Source organism: Bactrocera dorsalis, unplaced genomic scaffold (assembly GCF_023373825.1).
Source record: "Bactrocera dorsalis isolate Fly_Bdor unplaced genomic scaffold, ASM2337382v1 BdCtg015, whole genome shotgun sequence".
Taxonomy (NCBI): domain Eukaryota; kingdom Metazoa; phylum Arthropoda; class Insecta; order Diptera; family Tephritidae; genus Bactrocera; species Bactrocera dorsalis.
In genome coordinates this window covers 185993-201081 of record NW_026038066.1, presented here as the reverse complement: position 1 = coordinate 201081, position 15089 = coordinate 185993, and the positions used below count along the sequence as shown (strand labels likewise).

General features: G+C 36.5%; 3 protein-coding genes across 5 annotated transcripts; 1 reads left to right on the top strand and 2 right to left on the bottom strand.

Annotated features, from left to right (window-relative positions):
• Positions 1 to 153: 153 nt before the first annotated feature.
• LOC105225540 (BTB/POZ domain-containing protein 7) lies at positions 154 to 9791 on the bottom strand. 2 transcript variants are annotated; one of them, XM_011204056.4, is made up of 5 exons: positions 9167 to 9791; positions 5957 to 6534; positions 4982 to 5893; positions 3251 to 4900; positions 154 to 3186 (listed from the first exon to the last, which is right to left on the bottom strand). In XM_011204056.4, the coding sequence occupies exons 2-5, from the start codon at positions 6326 to 6328 to the stop codon at positions 3046 to 3048; spliced, it is 3075 nt and encodes a 1024-aa protein (XP_011202358.1). In that variant the 5' UTR covers positions 6329 to 6534; positions 9167 to 9791; the 3' UTR covers positions 154 to 3045. The 2 variants fall into 2 exon arrangements, with proteins under 2 accessions (XP_011202358.1, XP_019845564.1); XM_019990005.3 differs by lacking the exon at positions 9167 to 9791 and adding an exon at positions 8912 to 9134.
• Positions 9792 to 10186: 395 nt separating this feature from the next.
• On the top strand, positions 10187 to 12702 carry LOC105225539 (pyruvate dehydrogenase [acetyl-transferring]-phosphatase 1, mitochondrial). Its single transcript, XM_011204055.4, has 7 exons — positions 10187 to 10328; positions 10420 to 10652; positions 10719 to 10863; positions 10941 to 11110; positions 11166 to 11355; positions 11409 to 11976; positions 12040 to 12702. The coding sequence occupies exons 2-7, from the start codon at positions 10518 to 10520 to the stop codon at positions 12251 to 12253; spliced, it is 1422 nt and encodes a 473-aa protein (XP_011202357.1). The 5' UTR covers positions 10187 to 10328; positions 10420 to 10517; the 3' UTR covers positions 12254 to 12702.
• Positions 12703 to 12747: 45 nt separating this feature from the next.
• LOC105225537 (hypothetical protein) lies at positions 12748 to 15078 on the bottom strand. Of its 2 annotated transcripts, none has more exons than XM_011204054.4 (4): positions 14434 to 15078; positions 14186 to 14356; positions 13437 to 14064; positions 12748 to 13377 (listed from the first exon to the last, which is right to left on the bottom strand). In XM_011204054.4, the coding sequence occupies exons 1-4, from the start codon at positions 14444 to 14446 to the stop codon at positions 12897 to 12899; spliced, it is 1293 nt and encodes a 430-aa protein (XP_011202356.1). In that variant the 5' UTR covers positions 14447 to 15078; the 3' UTR covers positions 12748 to 12896. The 2 variants fall into 2 exon arrangements, with proteins under 2 accessions (XP_011202356.1, XP_011202355.1); XM_011204053.4 differs by having other exon boundaries at positions 12748 to 13380; positions 14434 to 14774.
• Positions 15079 to 15089: the final 11 nt, after the last annotated feature.

Genomic DNA, 15089 nt, shown 5'->3' with positions numbered 1-15089 from the left:
TTTTAGATTTGTGCAGTCAATTTACATTTTCATTTGTGCCATCCTCTTCATTTTGGTCAAAGAACTTAGGACAGTATACAGTATTTTTTGTACATTTTGTTGTTTTATTATTTTTTCTCTTCAAATACAACATTTCTTAAACGATATTCCGTGTTTTTTATGTTATTTTTATTTTTATATTTATTTTTTTCAATGCAATTATAATTTCATATATTTATATATATAATTTATTAATACAATATTTGTATGCTAAAAGTACTCCATATTTAGCGCCTTTATATATATTTTGTATTTTCGTTTTTGTTTTTTTTTTGTCTCTGTTTATTTTCTTTTTTAGACTATTCCATTTTAGGGGTAGAGATTTTGCTTGTTTTGCGCTTATAAATTGTCGTAACATTGCGAATTTTTGCATTATTTTAATGTAAATTACAATTTTAATTTTAAACATGTGTAGGATATATGTATGTATGTATGTATATTTAGATAATCGTATTGTTTATCTATTATTAGAATTGTAATAAATATATTTTATGAAATTAAAGTAGGTTTCACTTTATTATTACAAGTATATGGTAACTTATTTAGTAGGTACATTAAAAAGAAGGTTCTGCATAACGCAGAAATAGAAATCTGCCAACCTTCAAAAGTAATGAAACAGTCAAAACTGAATTTGCTAATATTACATACACATGCATACATATGCATGTTTGTGGATGAAATGAGAATATTCTATCATAGGTACGTGTGTATATACATATGTATATAGATAGATTAGATGCCTTCATAATTAATAATAAGAGAATGTCCTAAAGAACGCAGTAAACGTATTCATATCAAAAGTCTACGACAGAACGTAAATCTTTGATGTAAAAACTGCTGACAATTTACGATAATAAAATTTATTATTCAAAATTATTCTAATCGAGGGCTTACAGCAATATAAAAAATCAGTTGGTTTGCTTAAAAGTATTAGCACAAAAATTATATTGTACCTTCAGGGAAAAACATTTGATCAAATATTCGATTGCATTCTTATATTTAGATTTATAAATAATAGGTAGATTCAAAGGGAAATCGCAAAGGAAAATGCAATGAAAAATTCTAAAAAAAAATTAGTGTGAGTTTTACTACACATATTTAAATATTCATTTTAGTTTTCTTATCTGGCTCACAGACAGTGTGTGTTATGGACGCATAAGCTAAAATAATTCATAGAACTTGTCACATTATTAATATAAATTTGTAACAATCCTTTATCGAACCTTTTTAGAATGTATTTTTTTTTTTGAGATTTTTCATTTTGTTTTTAATCTATATGCAGATCTCTGCTAAATTTTCAGCAGGATCCAAAGTTGTATAACTCACACGCACCTCTCAAAACAAATTGTGTTTTATTTGCTTAAAATTAACATTTTTATCTAGTTCATCATATATATATGTATATAGATAATGTAATTTATACAACTATACGTATAATTATTTGTAAGTAAATAATTTTCGTGAGTGTATACGCCAGTTCAGATATTTTATATGTATATATTATGTACATATATCCACAAGTCCCTTTTAACCCCTACACTGTTTTCTTTAATTTTTTAATTTTTAATTCAATTACCCATTAATTATTTTAAATATTGGTCTGATCGCTACTTTAGACGAACTCTTTCTTTCACATTTGCGCATTTTACATTACTTTACAATATAAGAAGGTGCAGTTAGCACCTTTTCGCACCTTACTTCGTTCGCCGTTTGAAGTCGACTAAACTTAGATTAATTTTTAATGTGCGAGTGTGTGTATTATTTTTCATCTTTACTCCATTTTATGTGCGTCCCTTATTTTAGCGTTTTTTTGAATTTCGAGTGATGTAACCTATACTGCCATGGGCAAAGATATAGTGCACTTTTCGAAAATGAAATACAAATCGAATATTTAGGCTAATATTGAACACGTTGTCACTTACTTGTTTCAAGAAAGCCTTAAATTAAACATAGTTGAACAGAAGTAAGTGCATTCAGTTCACGAAGTTTAGAGATGAAACAATTTACATGGATACAAAAATAGCGCTCTTAGATTAGATTTCACGAAAAATTTATTTCTTTAAAAAATATGAAATAACATGGAACGTGAAATTATTTGTTTGATCAGGACTTTGTAGAAGTATTTATATTTTAAGACTGGTTTTCACATATGAAGCAAAGTTTCTAGCAACATTTCATATTTCCCAAACTTATTACAATTGCAAATTTGTCGAATTTTGTATAGGATTCTATGATTGGTCTTTTCATGGAGAACTCAGGTCTGCCTAAATGGTTCCAAAATCATCTTTACCTCAACAGAAAACTATAAACATTTTTAAACACGTACGATTTTATCTCTATCGGAGCGCGGTATTTTTTCAGCTTGCCATAAGCTATGCTTTAATTTATAACTTTTTTCTTTGAACTGTTCTGATAAAGGTCTTACATCAAGTGAGTGGCAATATTAACAAAATATATAATTTTTGAAAATGCAAGTGCGCTATTTTGTTGAACATCGGGATAATATTAATTTTTAACAATTTCAACAAACACGAATATGCAGAAGGAAGAACGGAATATTTTGTGGAATTGTGAAAAGCAAAAAATCACAGCTATGTATGATACATTCGTAGACAGTTAATGAAGTGCACACTAGAGTAGCGCTATATCTTTCCACATAGCGATAAGTACTTAAGTATGTATGTTGGGGTTTGGTCCGGTCATTTCCGCAGCTTTTTCTCTAAAAAAAAAACCAAGCACATCGAAACTGAGCATAAGGAAACTTTCCCACTTGTCATAACGGTTTACATTGCAGGTGGACACCATCTTATCTTCATTCCACATAAAAATAATGGTAAAACGAAAAATGTGTAATAGTTCCTTATTCCGGATGCAAGCCTCGATATGCACAGTTTTGACGTGACATAAAACTATTCCCGTTACGTAATTTTGGATTAATTTTCTTGTGTCTGTGTCTCAAAAAGGCATGCTAAAATAAAGGCCCTGATCGGGGGCCACTCGCAAACTCTATAAGAATCTGGGCGGCCCTGAATTGTATGTCCCAGGTGGTGGATGTGGAGCTGGTGAATGTTGACCTTGTCTTAACATGTCAAATGGTGAATTTGAGCGTTGCATGAAGTGGTGATAGTTGCTGGGTGGCAGCTGGTGCTAAAAAAATTTTGGTATCATTTATTTAGTATAATAAAAAATGTGAGCTATTCATTAATATTACTTGCATGCCACGTAATCCCATTGGTACAACAGCACCAGGTGCACCACCTCCCATTATGTGACTCGATCCGTCTCCCAAGTCGAGTTGTAGACTTTCATGCATATCTCCACTATTGCTATTATTGGAGTTATTCGCCAAATGCAGTTGACCCAATGACGCTGTTGCCATTGCCACATCGGGCATCATATCCGACAAATGACCACCGTTGCCGCCATCCCCACATCCGACCGCACCACCACCGCCCTCAGCTCCAATGTTAATGCCCAACGCACTACCGTGGGGAAAACGATAATCTCCCTCCGTAATTAACGCCGGCAGGTCATTTCGGTGATGTACAGAAGCTGAGAGTCGTGCATAGTTTGCTTGAAGAGCTCCGCTACCACCAACACCGACATTCGTCAGCATTCCCATACCGACGCCACTTCCCATACCCAGCAAACCGCCCGGGTGCTGTCGTGGAAATGTTAAATTACGACTATAACATGGTTGTATGCCTTCACCACCACAAGTGGAAGAAGCAGCCGATGAGCCTACTGACGTTGAAAGATATCCCCCCGCCACGGTCAGTCGAGGCACGGATCCTGCAGCCGCCGGAGAAGGTGGGGGCGTTTCATCGTCATCTTCGATAAGTGTCGGATCAGTTTGAGTGGTTGATGTTATGCCGGTGTCTTCTGAAACAGTTGTTGCTGCAGCTGACGCAGCTGCTGCATTGGCAGCATTCTGTTTGCTAAGCAACGACGTTTCAAGCAAATCTGAGACAGCATCGGGCAGATTAAACTCACGGACTACTCGCAAGCGAATCTGTCGGTCGATTTCATGTTTCGATGAAAGGGGCAAGAGCAGTGCACGTTGACACATCGGTGATTGATGTAACTTATGTTCGCGTTTGAGTAACGCTGCCAAAGTTTGTGTGTCGGGGGGCGGTATGGCAGCTGCTGCAGCCAATATGTTAACACTCTCTTTGCCAGTCACTGCAGCCGCTGTAGGTACGCTGGGTTTTTTAGCTGCACTTATGCGAGACACCATGTACAATGTGTCGGGAATATCGGGCAGATGTCGAGATCGCCGCATTCGCATCAATTCTGCTTGGTGATGAGACGATGCCATTCGATCTTCAAGCAATACTTTCACTTCTTCAAAGTACGGCATGAAAAGACGCGGCCGCACGAAAAGACCCTGGTTTTTTCCTCCCCGAATCCATGCGTTAACTCGCAAATTTTCCCGATCGTCACTAATCATGTGCGAAGGTGGCGTACTCACAAGACCTCGACGAATAGCTTGCGCAAGAACCTCACTATTGGGTGGTAAAACGTGATCCATCCGTACTAATGGCAGCAGTTCTGAAAGAATTTCTCGCAACTCAACATCACTAAGATCACGTTTTTTCACCCCTTTTCTTGTCACAGAATGTGCTGTATGTGACACAATATTTGGTTCACGATCCTCCATGCGTCTTATCAGTTCTTGCTCTCCCCATTTAAGAACAGCCTGCAGAACCTCTAATTCTGATGCCTGCAAAAAATTGCTCTGAAGCACATGTATCAACTGCGACTTATCGAGCTGATGCAGCACCGGTGACGCAATAACGGCTGAAAACTCTTCTCGCAGATATTGGCATGCTTGTCGATAAACCCAAGCCGAACCATGGGGCTATAAAAAATAAATAAAGAAAATTTTGTTAATTCCACTAAAACAGTTATTTATTATTGTTTCGATATACTGTTTACTTACCTGTGAGCCCCACCTAAGCACTGTGGGCAGCGTGTCTAATGTTAGCCACTCAAGTATCAAGTCCTCGCAACCTTGTGCTAAAATATCCAATTCGAGAAACCTTCCAATTTGGTACAACTCCATAGCCTCCTCCAGCGGCGTAGGTCGCGCACGTCCCGTATTCGTCAACGCATGTACCTCACCCAGCGATCCCGCCGAATTCCCAGAACCAGCACCACGTAAGATTAGCGTCAAATCGACTGTGTCCAAATAGATAGCATGTAACAACACTCGCGCGTATCTTTTCGGTATTACTGTCTCATCAAGCACAATCCTCGTTGGAACGTGCAATGCACGTTCGGTATATTCATCAATATTTCGCGTCCGACGTGCGATTAGATTCCGAAAGAACGGTGAGCGAGCACTAAGGATCGCCTTATGGCAGGGCAGTTCCAGTTTCGGTCTAAAGCCATACTCAGAGCTACCAGAATCGGGTCGATGGTAATCGTTGCCCTCAACTGTAAACACTAAAGCCGCATCGGCATAATCACCTGTTTCGAGCAAATATCGAAGATCATGTTCCAAAGGATTCGGTGTTCCGAAGTCATCACTCAACTGTCGCAAAAGATTTATGTCAATGGTTGGGTCATGCGGACAAAGATCACCCGTGTACAGGAAACGTAATAGCGATGAGAACATCTGAACATCGATGGGCGAAGTTGGCAATTCAAGACAAATACGTGCACCAAAACCTGGACACCCGGCTAGCAAATCCCTGAAGTATGAGCATCGTGATGAGAGTATAGATCGATGCACTGGAAAAATAGATCCACGAAAGACCAGATCACAGTCTGTACAAGTTTTCATTTCATAAATTGCAGCCAAATCTTGTTTAAATGTAGTCGCAGGTGGGCGCGCCAGTTCCGCTTGTACCTAAAATGAAGTAGAAATAATTAACATCAAAGAAAGCGTCAGCGTAACGCTATTTTGTATTACCGAGAGATCCCTTAGTGCAGCCAACGCCTCATACTCTTCACATAACGCTGCAAGTTCCAACGGGGTCCAATCGGATACGAAATCGCGCAAAACACGCGCATGATCACAGGCTTTTGAAGAACGTCGTCTACGTATGAATTTCCGTTTTAGCGTTGCGAAACCCGTCACTCGCTTACGACGCTGCTCTCGAAAGTGGGGAACACCAACGCCTGCTGCGCCCATAAGCGAGGAGTTCCCACCTGGACCACCGCCACTACCAGAAGCACCGGCTGTCAGTGCAGCTGAAGAAGGCAGCAACAAGCCGGAGCTACCTCCGGCATTGCTGCTTGTGGCTGGCATTTGATAACCGCTGGTCGAAGCGGTTGCTCCCATTTTTATCAGCAATCAAGCGAAGTGAAAAACAATTGCCGGTAATTAGGTTTTCATGAACCACGTCTTAGAGGTGACGTCAAATGCACCAAACAACAAATACTTTACAAAGCTCCACTACTATGAATGGTATCTGCTTAATATTTACACAAGAATACGCTTTTCTTCTAAATTAACATAATGATAAAAACCTAAAGTCAAGTTGTTGTCTGAAACGAGAAGAAAATAAAATGGTAAAATTAAATCTTACATATACTATTTTGCTTTGGGAGGTGCTGCCTCCGTGAAATTATTGGCTAGAAGAATCTTATATAATTAATGATTATAGGAAAAATAGCGAAAACATAGAGGTAAGCGGCTACTGATCATTGCACCTACGTGAATACCACTTATTAAAGGATATGTGGGTGAATCCACCTATGTAATTAGGAATTTGTGCTGTATATATGTATGTATGTTTGTCAGAGAAAGCAGAAGAAAGTATATAAGATAAAGATGCCAAAATACTTAACCGATTCGCAGCATTACAGGTGTACCTGGTATAATCACAATTAGTTCATTATTTGATCTATTCGGAAGTGTTTTATGTTTTTATATAGTATGTAGTATAATATATGTACATGTTCTTACAAAATATACAGTGGGGAGCAAAAGTGATTCCATGATCAACATTTTCATGTTTGAGCGCGCATAAAAAATAGACGAATGAAGTAAATGACAAAAACTTTTTTTTCTTGAATATCTAGTTTATTTGTAACAATTAGGCGTAAATAGCAAAATAGTAACAGAAGCAATGGCACAGTTATAAATCAAAAACAAAAAAAAGCGGCATGTACTCAGTTTTGCACCATCCGTTATTCGCACATATTTTTGCTGTTCTTACTTTTTTATCAGCAATTGACCTGCAGATTTACTGTTATATGTATTTTTGTATTCATTATTCGTTGTCATAATTCAAAGGATCACTCTTTTCCACAAGTTTGTAGTTATTTTATTGAATTTGGAAATTAGTCTCTAAATTGTTCTTGAAAAATGAAGAAGCTGTCTCCAGATAAAGAAAATAGTATTGTTTCCCTGACTAAGAGTGGCTGTTCGACACGCACTATTGCTGACAAACTGCAAGTTAGTCAATCAGTGGTAGTCAAGGTGCAAAAAAGAAAAAATGTTTGTGTTGAAAACATGTTGAATGGTCGCCGCCGCCTTCTAACAGACTCTGACGCTCGACTTATGATGTCCAAAATGAGGAAAGATAAGCTTTTAACGCCAGCAGAGGCTTCCAAGAAAATAAATAAAGGAGTAAGTCGATGGACAGCTAGAAGAGCGCTGGCTAGGATTGGTTACGTCGCAGCTGTGAAAAAAAAACAAACCAGCTTTATCCGAGAAAAATGTTAAGGCACGACTAAAATTCGCAAAGGTACACAGAAACTGGACAGTTGAAGACTGGAAACGTGTTATCTGGTCGGACGAATCCAAGTTTAACCGTTTTCAATCGGATGGAAAACAGTACTGTTGGCGTAGACCCGGTGACAAGCTTCAAAGGCATCACGTGAAGCAAACAGTGAAACATGGAGGAGGCAACATAATGGCTTGGGGGTGCTTCACGTTTTGGAATGTGGGACCGTTGCACAAAATAGACGGGATTATGCGTAAAGAAGATTATTTAAGTATTTTGCAAACACAGCTTCCCAATTTTCTTGACCAGTGTGCGTATCCAGAGCATGAAATCACTTTTCAGCAAGATGGGGATCCCAAGCACACTGCGAAAATTGTAAAAGAATGGCTGGGAAACCAAAATTTTAAGGTGATGGAATGGCCAGCGCAAAGTCCCGACCTCAATCCAATTGAAAACCTATGGTCAATTGTGAAGCGACGGCTCGGACAGTATCAATCAGCCCCATCCGACCTAAACGAACTTTGGGGACGCGTTGAACTAGAGTGGAATAATATTCCGAAAACAATTGTTGAAAATCTAGTTGCGAGCATGCCACAACGTATAAAAAAGGTCATAGAAAATAAGGGTCTATGGACAAAATATTAATAATGCATTTATTTCATTTTTTCACGGATGGTGCAAAACTGAGTACATGCCGCTTTTTTTGTTTTTTGAATTATAACTATGCGATTGCCTCTGTTACTCTTTTGCTATTTACGCCTAATTGTTACAAATAAACTAGATATTCAAGAAAAAAAAAGTTTTTGTCATTTACTTCATTCGTCTATTTTTTATGCGCGCTCAAACATGAAAATGTTGATCGTGGAATCACTTTTGCTCCCCACTGTATATATAAATGGAATTTACAAACAACTAAAATTAATTAACAAGCCCGTTAAAATATATGTATTATTTTAAAACTAAAAGTGGATTTCAAGATATGCCATATACATAAGGTCAAATTTAGTTAACGCACACACGCACTCATCCCCAAAATATTGTTGAAATCTTATAAATAAAAGTAATCAAGCTATTTTGAAGTTGTATTAAATAACTACTTAGCTATGCCAGATATCAATATTTCATAAACAATGTCATATATATGTATATATAGAGCAGAAAAAAAACACTCAAGTATTATAGGATAGCTCAACCTTTAGCTTTCACTTATTTATAAGCCAGTATTTGTATCTTTGCTTTTGCTCCTCCTTTTTAATCTTTTCTGCATAAGTGTGTAATTTAAGTAGTACGAAAATGCAGTTTTACGCGTTTCGTTTTAAATAGTTATTTTGTGATGATTTTTAAATCCAAACATATGCAGCAAATCTACCAAACAATCACAAACACATACACATAGTGTATTCCAAAAGTCTTCATATGAACAACACTTGTGCTCTCTTCCACTTTACCTGTCTTCCCGTTGCTTCTTTTAATGCTATTGAAATGCCTTCGCACTCTGCTATTGCTGCTTTGCTCGCTGTCTGCGAATGCAGCTGTTGGCTCTACATTTAATACAAATGTATATTCGTCTTTACTCCGATATGTTAATGAAATGGAAATTAACAATCTATTTAACCCAACACAGGGAAAACTGTTTAGCTTCCTTCATAACGCGACTACAAAAACACAGAATCTCAAGTTCGTTTCATTTGTATAACACTCGCATTTAAGAAATCTTTTTCACTTGTATCTTTTTTGATGTTTATAAAAGATGACTTTTTCACTATTTTCTACTTAAAGTATTGAAGGAAAATTGGTGGAAATTTAGCTAGTGATGGAAATAAAAATATCTAGCACAAAGCAGACGTAGACAACGAAGAAGAAGCGAACGAAGCTCAAACCACGACGGCAATTGGTAACAACTTTCTTATTACGTCTTTTTCACATTTTACCAAAAAATATTTCAAATGTACACAAAATAAATTCTGTTAGGCAAAACATTTTCACTCATATTAACCGTGCTTTTATAATTTTTCAATCGAATTTCATTTTTTCCTTTCAACAATTTTCGTTCTCTGCATTGGAAAATCTCTCTGATTGTGTGAAGAAGAAAACGCGTAAACACCCTCAAAAAATTATGACAGAACAGGTGTACACACAACTCTATTACAATTTTTCGACTGTAAGGCGGTACACACGCTACGAGAATTGAAATATTTTATTTCACTCTTTACGTCATTCTCGTGCACAGAGAATATATATTATAGTAATTTAATTAAAGTTCTCTGTCGTGTATTCAATTGCTTTGAAGTCGCACCATAATGTGAGGTGAGCCTTGGTATCTCAGATTTTAATTTGTGCTCGCAAATGATCGCCATATATCAGTGGAAATGATCAGGATGGCAACATTAAAAATATTCGCCAAAAAAATTTGATGTGGCAACTAGTTGTTTCATATGGCAATGTCAAAATTATAAAAGAAACAAATTCCTTTTAGGGGCATTTTGTTTTATATATAGTATTTTAATAAAAATACAAAGTTTCGGTTTAAAAGCTATGTACTTATTAACAATATTATTATTTTAATATTGTCTTAAGTATAAAATAAATAAAATTTTGAAAGTTACTAAGGTAAGGTGAATACGTTCTGCAAACTTCATCAAAAAGAGAACCAGTTTTCTTAAATATTACATGTTGTTTTGTTTGCTTATTCTCAACACAGGCTAACATCGCCTTAAAAAAGAGGGTTCCATACAATTAGGGTAACAATTGTTTAAACTTGGAAGTTGCACTCATCCAGCATTATACAGTAAATTTTCGATGCTAACACTCCTTCTTCGTAACAGTGTCGTCTGTATACGACAAGGCAACTGTTCTAATGTTGGAGGTGCGATACGTCAATTCCGAATTACAATCCGCCAAGAAGCACAGCTGCCAAACCTTTCGCCGTACGATGTAATTTGAATTACCGACATACAAAAGATTTAAGCAGCTATAAAATAATATGTCAAATCCATTTAGATCAACTTAATTTTGAGAGAAAACGAATACATCCAAACGTTTGCCGAAGATGACAGCATAGTACGTAGCTATGAATCCAATCAATTAAGTTCGAATAAACCTTGTGAAGATTCCCGAACCGAAGCCACATTTTTACACAAAAATGGTCAGTCGTTTACATAATTGTATTGTTATATAACTAAATTCAAAATTGAACACGTCAATTAAAAATTATTATTAAAGGCTTCATATGTGGAATATTTGACGGCCATGGAGGACCCGCCTGCTCTCAAGTTATTTCCAAACGCTTGCTGCGATATGTGGCTGCAGGGGCCATCGACAGAGGAACACTGAATGAAATAATAACCAAAGATTACAACAGTCAATCATTTTTAAGATGCCATAATGATAAGGTAAGTTTCGTGTAAGTTTCTCGAAAATATTATTTATAAATTTTTTGGTAAACAGGCGGATTTCGTCTCCGAAATAAAAAATATTTACGAAAATAGCTTTAGGGAATATGTGCAAACTATTTCTGGACAGGCAGCACAAGATGTCGCATTTGAAATAAGCAACGCCTTTTTGCGGTTAGATGATGACTTATCAAAAGAAGCTTTAAAACACACAAATATGCGCACAATGTCGGTAGCAATGTCAGGTAAATTTATAATATACCTTGAATTAAAATTGATAATAAGTTTTTATTTTTAGGTGCTGTGGCTTGTGTAGCGCATATTGATCAGCTAAATTTGCATGTTGCCAGCACTGGTGATTGCGGCGCAGTCTTGGGTATACAATGTCCTGAAACCGGACAGTGGCAATCTAAAAAATTAAACAACGAGCACAACGCCGACAATCTTAAGGAAGTTCAACGCATCTTAGAAGAGCATCCCAAAGAGGAGCACGACACGGCCATACGTAATGAGCGTTTATTGGGTCAATTAGCACCTTTACGAGCCCTAGGAGACTTCCGTTACAAATGGAGTAACGAAATAATGGATAAATATGTTGTACCTACTTTTGGGGAGCACGCAGTGCCACCACATTATTACACTCCGCCTTATCTAACGGCGCTACCAGAAGTACAGCATCATGTACTAGGACCCAGCGATAAATTTTTGGTTATAGCTAGCGATGGTTTGTGGGATTTTTTAACACCATCTCAAGTTGTAGGTCTTGTTGGCGAACATTTAAATTCCAAAAAGGTACTGGAACCTATGAAGCTACCACCTGGCGAAGTCACATTGCTGGACGTATCCAAATTGTTGGCAGAACGAAAGTATATATTGAATACAAAAGAATATTTGATTTAATGTAATGAATTTTATTAATATTTTATCAGAGCTGGACGCGCTAGGAAACCACTGGATCAGAATGCCGCAACACATCTAATACGCAATGCTTTAGGGGGCACCGATTACGGTATTGAACATTCAAAAATAGCTTACTATCTTTCGTTGCCGCAAGATGTGGTGCGTTTGTATCGAGATGATATTACGATTACAGTGATCTATTTTAATACGGAATATATAACAAAACTCAATGAAAATACATAGAGTATACTGTGTAGAAATGCTGCAAACTAAACTTTACCTCAATGCAGACAGATTAGCCGAAAATCATGCCATTATTCCGCCTTCATACCGCTATATATCAGTACAATATTTTAGTTGTGTGTAAATAGATAATCATAATTATTTAATTACGTGTTAGAATAATTTGTTAATGATTGAATAGAAGAAATCCATGTTCCTTGTACATTTCTTTATATCGTAGTTTTTAGTCATAATTATTGAATATCATCACTACTAATTTGCTCGCTTCTCGTTGCCGGAAGCTGACTTTTTTAACATAAATTGTAATATGTTATGCAATTTTTAGATTCAATGTTTTAGTTCTTAAGTTCAATTGTGAATGTGGAGCGGCCCAGTTTTGGTTCTTGTTCATCAAAAATGGATATTCATATTTGAAACTACAAATAAACAGAGATATCTTTAAATTCAGACATAGGTTTGATTTTTGATCCTGTGCTATATTCAAATCTTCTGTGTATGTGTTGTTAAATACATTTATTCATTATGTTTTTATATTATTCAGAAGCATTATGATGCGCATTAAATACACAAAACATTTACAATTCTTAATTACAAACAATGTTGGATATATAAATTTTAAATTTATAATAAATTCAATTTCAGCTTATTGATGTAATATTGTTGCATCTCCGGTACCGCCTCCGTTATATTTGCGTTCGGCTTCATGTTTCTGAACACAATTCAGAAATTCGACTTGCATCAAAGTTATTTCCTCCTTTGAAAAACGTTGCATCTTCTGTTTGAGGAAAGCAAAAAACAAATCCAACTCCTCGCGCGATTGTCCATTATACATCATAGATGTGGGAGACTGTAACTGTAAAATGGACGAATTTGCCGTTTGTTGTTGCACCACATTAGGGTTATTAGAACTACTGCTCACTACAACGGGAGTTGTTACAATTGTTGAAGTGGTCAAATTCTTTAATTTCGCTCCACCAATTACACTACTACTACTGCTGCCACTACCACTTTCGCCACCCCCACCACTTGTACTAGGTAAATGGGGTATTGACTCGATGCAAAAGTCATTCATAGAATAGGTGAATGAATCAGCAGTAGAGTGCGTGTGATGGTGATGGTGTGTACTGCTATAAAGAAATCTTTTTTTACAAAAATATAAATGGAAAAGTTTTATTTCTCTTACGCAAAATTTTTGGAATCTGTCGACGAGCTGCGCACTACGCCCCCTGAGCCAATAATGGTCTCGCAATCTACACTAGGTCCGTTCCCAGCCTCTTCATACATGCACACTTCCTCGTAATGAACTTCGGTGCCAGTTGCATCATCCAATGATGAACCGTGTTCGTTTTTAACAATTTCTTGTACATCTTCGACATCATCATCGTCGTGTGTCAGCTCCATATGAGAAGATATACTTGGGTCATCATGACCACCATGATCAATAGTTGTAACGTCATCTGTGACACTCTCTTCGTAAGTGGTAAGTATGAATGCCTCATCATCGTTCACTAGGGTTATGGCCGGATTAGAATGGTGTACAATTCCGCCATCGTTATGGTCTTCTTTTAATCGAGTTGCTACGGTGGGTCCACTAAGGTCATGAAGGTCCGAACGTTGTGTGTCTATTATGTAATTCTGATGGCGTTGTGATTTTAATTTTGGCTGATATATACTCGATAAGAATTCTAATTCTTTGGCATAACGCCATTTTGATAAGCCATCGCCAGGTTTTGGTTTACGAAGTCGGTATTGGTGATAAGTGTCTCTTAAATTTTTCCACTTACGTCGACACTCCTCTACAGTATATCTGTCTAAAATGGAAAGAATATATCTTATTTGAAAAAAAACTGTTATCACCACCTCAACGTCACTACGTATAAAGTTTCGCTTGCAAAACCTAGCATACGATGGCAATTTAAAGTTACTACTTACTACCAATTTTCGCCGCTATTTCAGCCCAACCATTTAACACATCAATCCGCCGTCTTTGATTAGGCTCTAATTTATAATTATATAGCGCAGGATTCTGGCGTACCAAATGTATTAATGTTATTATATCATCTGCGGGTGCCGTATCCTTTTGATAGCGTTTACGCTCACGTTCTAAAATTGACAATAACAGATAACATGGATTTATTCTTGTGGGAAATCTTTTCAAAGGCTTGGATTATAATTCTCACTAATAGTTTGCATTTTGCAAATCGGGATCCGGTTTTTATTTAAATAGTTTCTTTGTTTATCGGTTTTAAATTTTCCTCGCCAATGCAATGTAGCCACTCGGTACTCGCTGACTTTGTTGCGAGTTGGTCACCACACAACTTCCGTCCGTTTTCATTCAAATTGCAGCAAAGTCTTTCAGATACAAGTAACACTTTGTTTCTTCTTTTTTTATGGAACTTCAACACAATAGTTTTAATCATAAATTATAATATTCAACCGCAGCCACAAATCTTGGAGTGAATCTATCTTATTTGTCAAATGTGCATATGTCCGATGTTGACGTGAATAAAGCAGTGATTGTAGCTAATGCAGTGTTTTTGACAGTTCATTCAGAAGAAAATGTCAAAAATGTAAATGAAAAGGTTCGAAGGGTTCGACAACAAATAAATCTGTTTTGCCGAAAACAAAAAACCACCAATTTTTTAAGTTCTTAATATCTTATTTTTAAATTTATAAAATTAAAATTATTTTATATTTATATCAACATCTCAATACGGAATCTTTAGATGATTTTCTTTCATCGTTATATATTGATTCTACTTTTGCCAATATGGTTTTTGTTAGAAAGATATTATTCCAAATTCTAAAATAACCATAATTATGACGGTATCTGAAA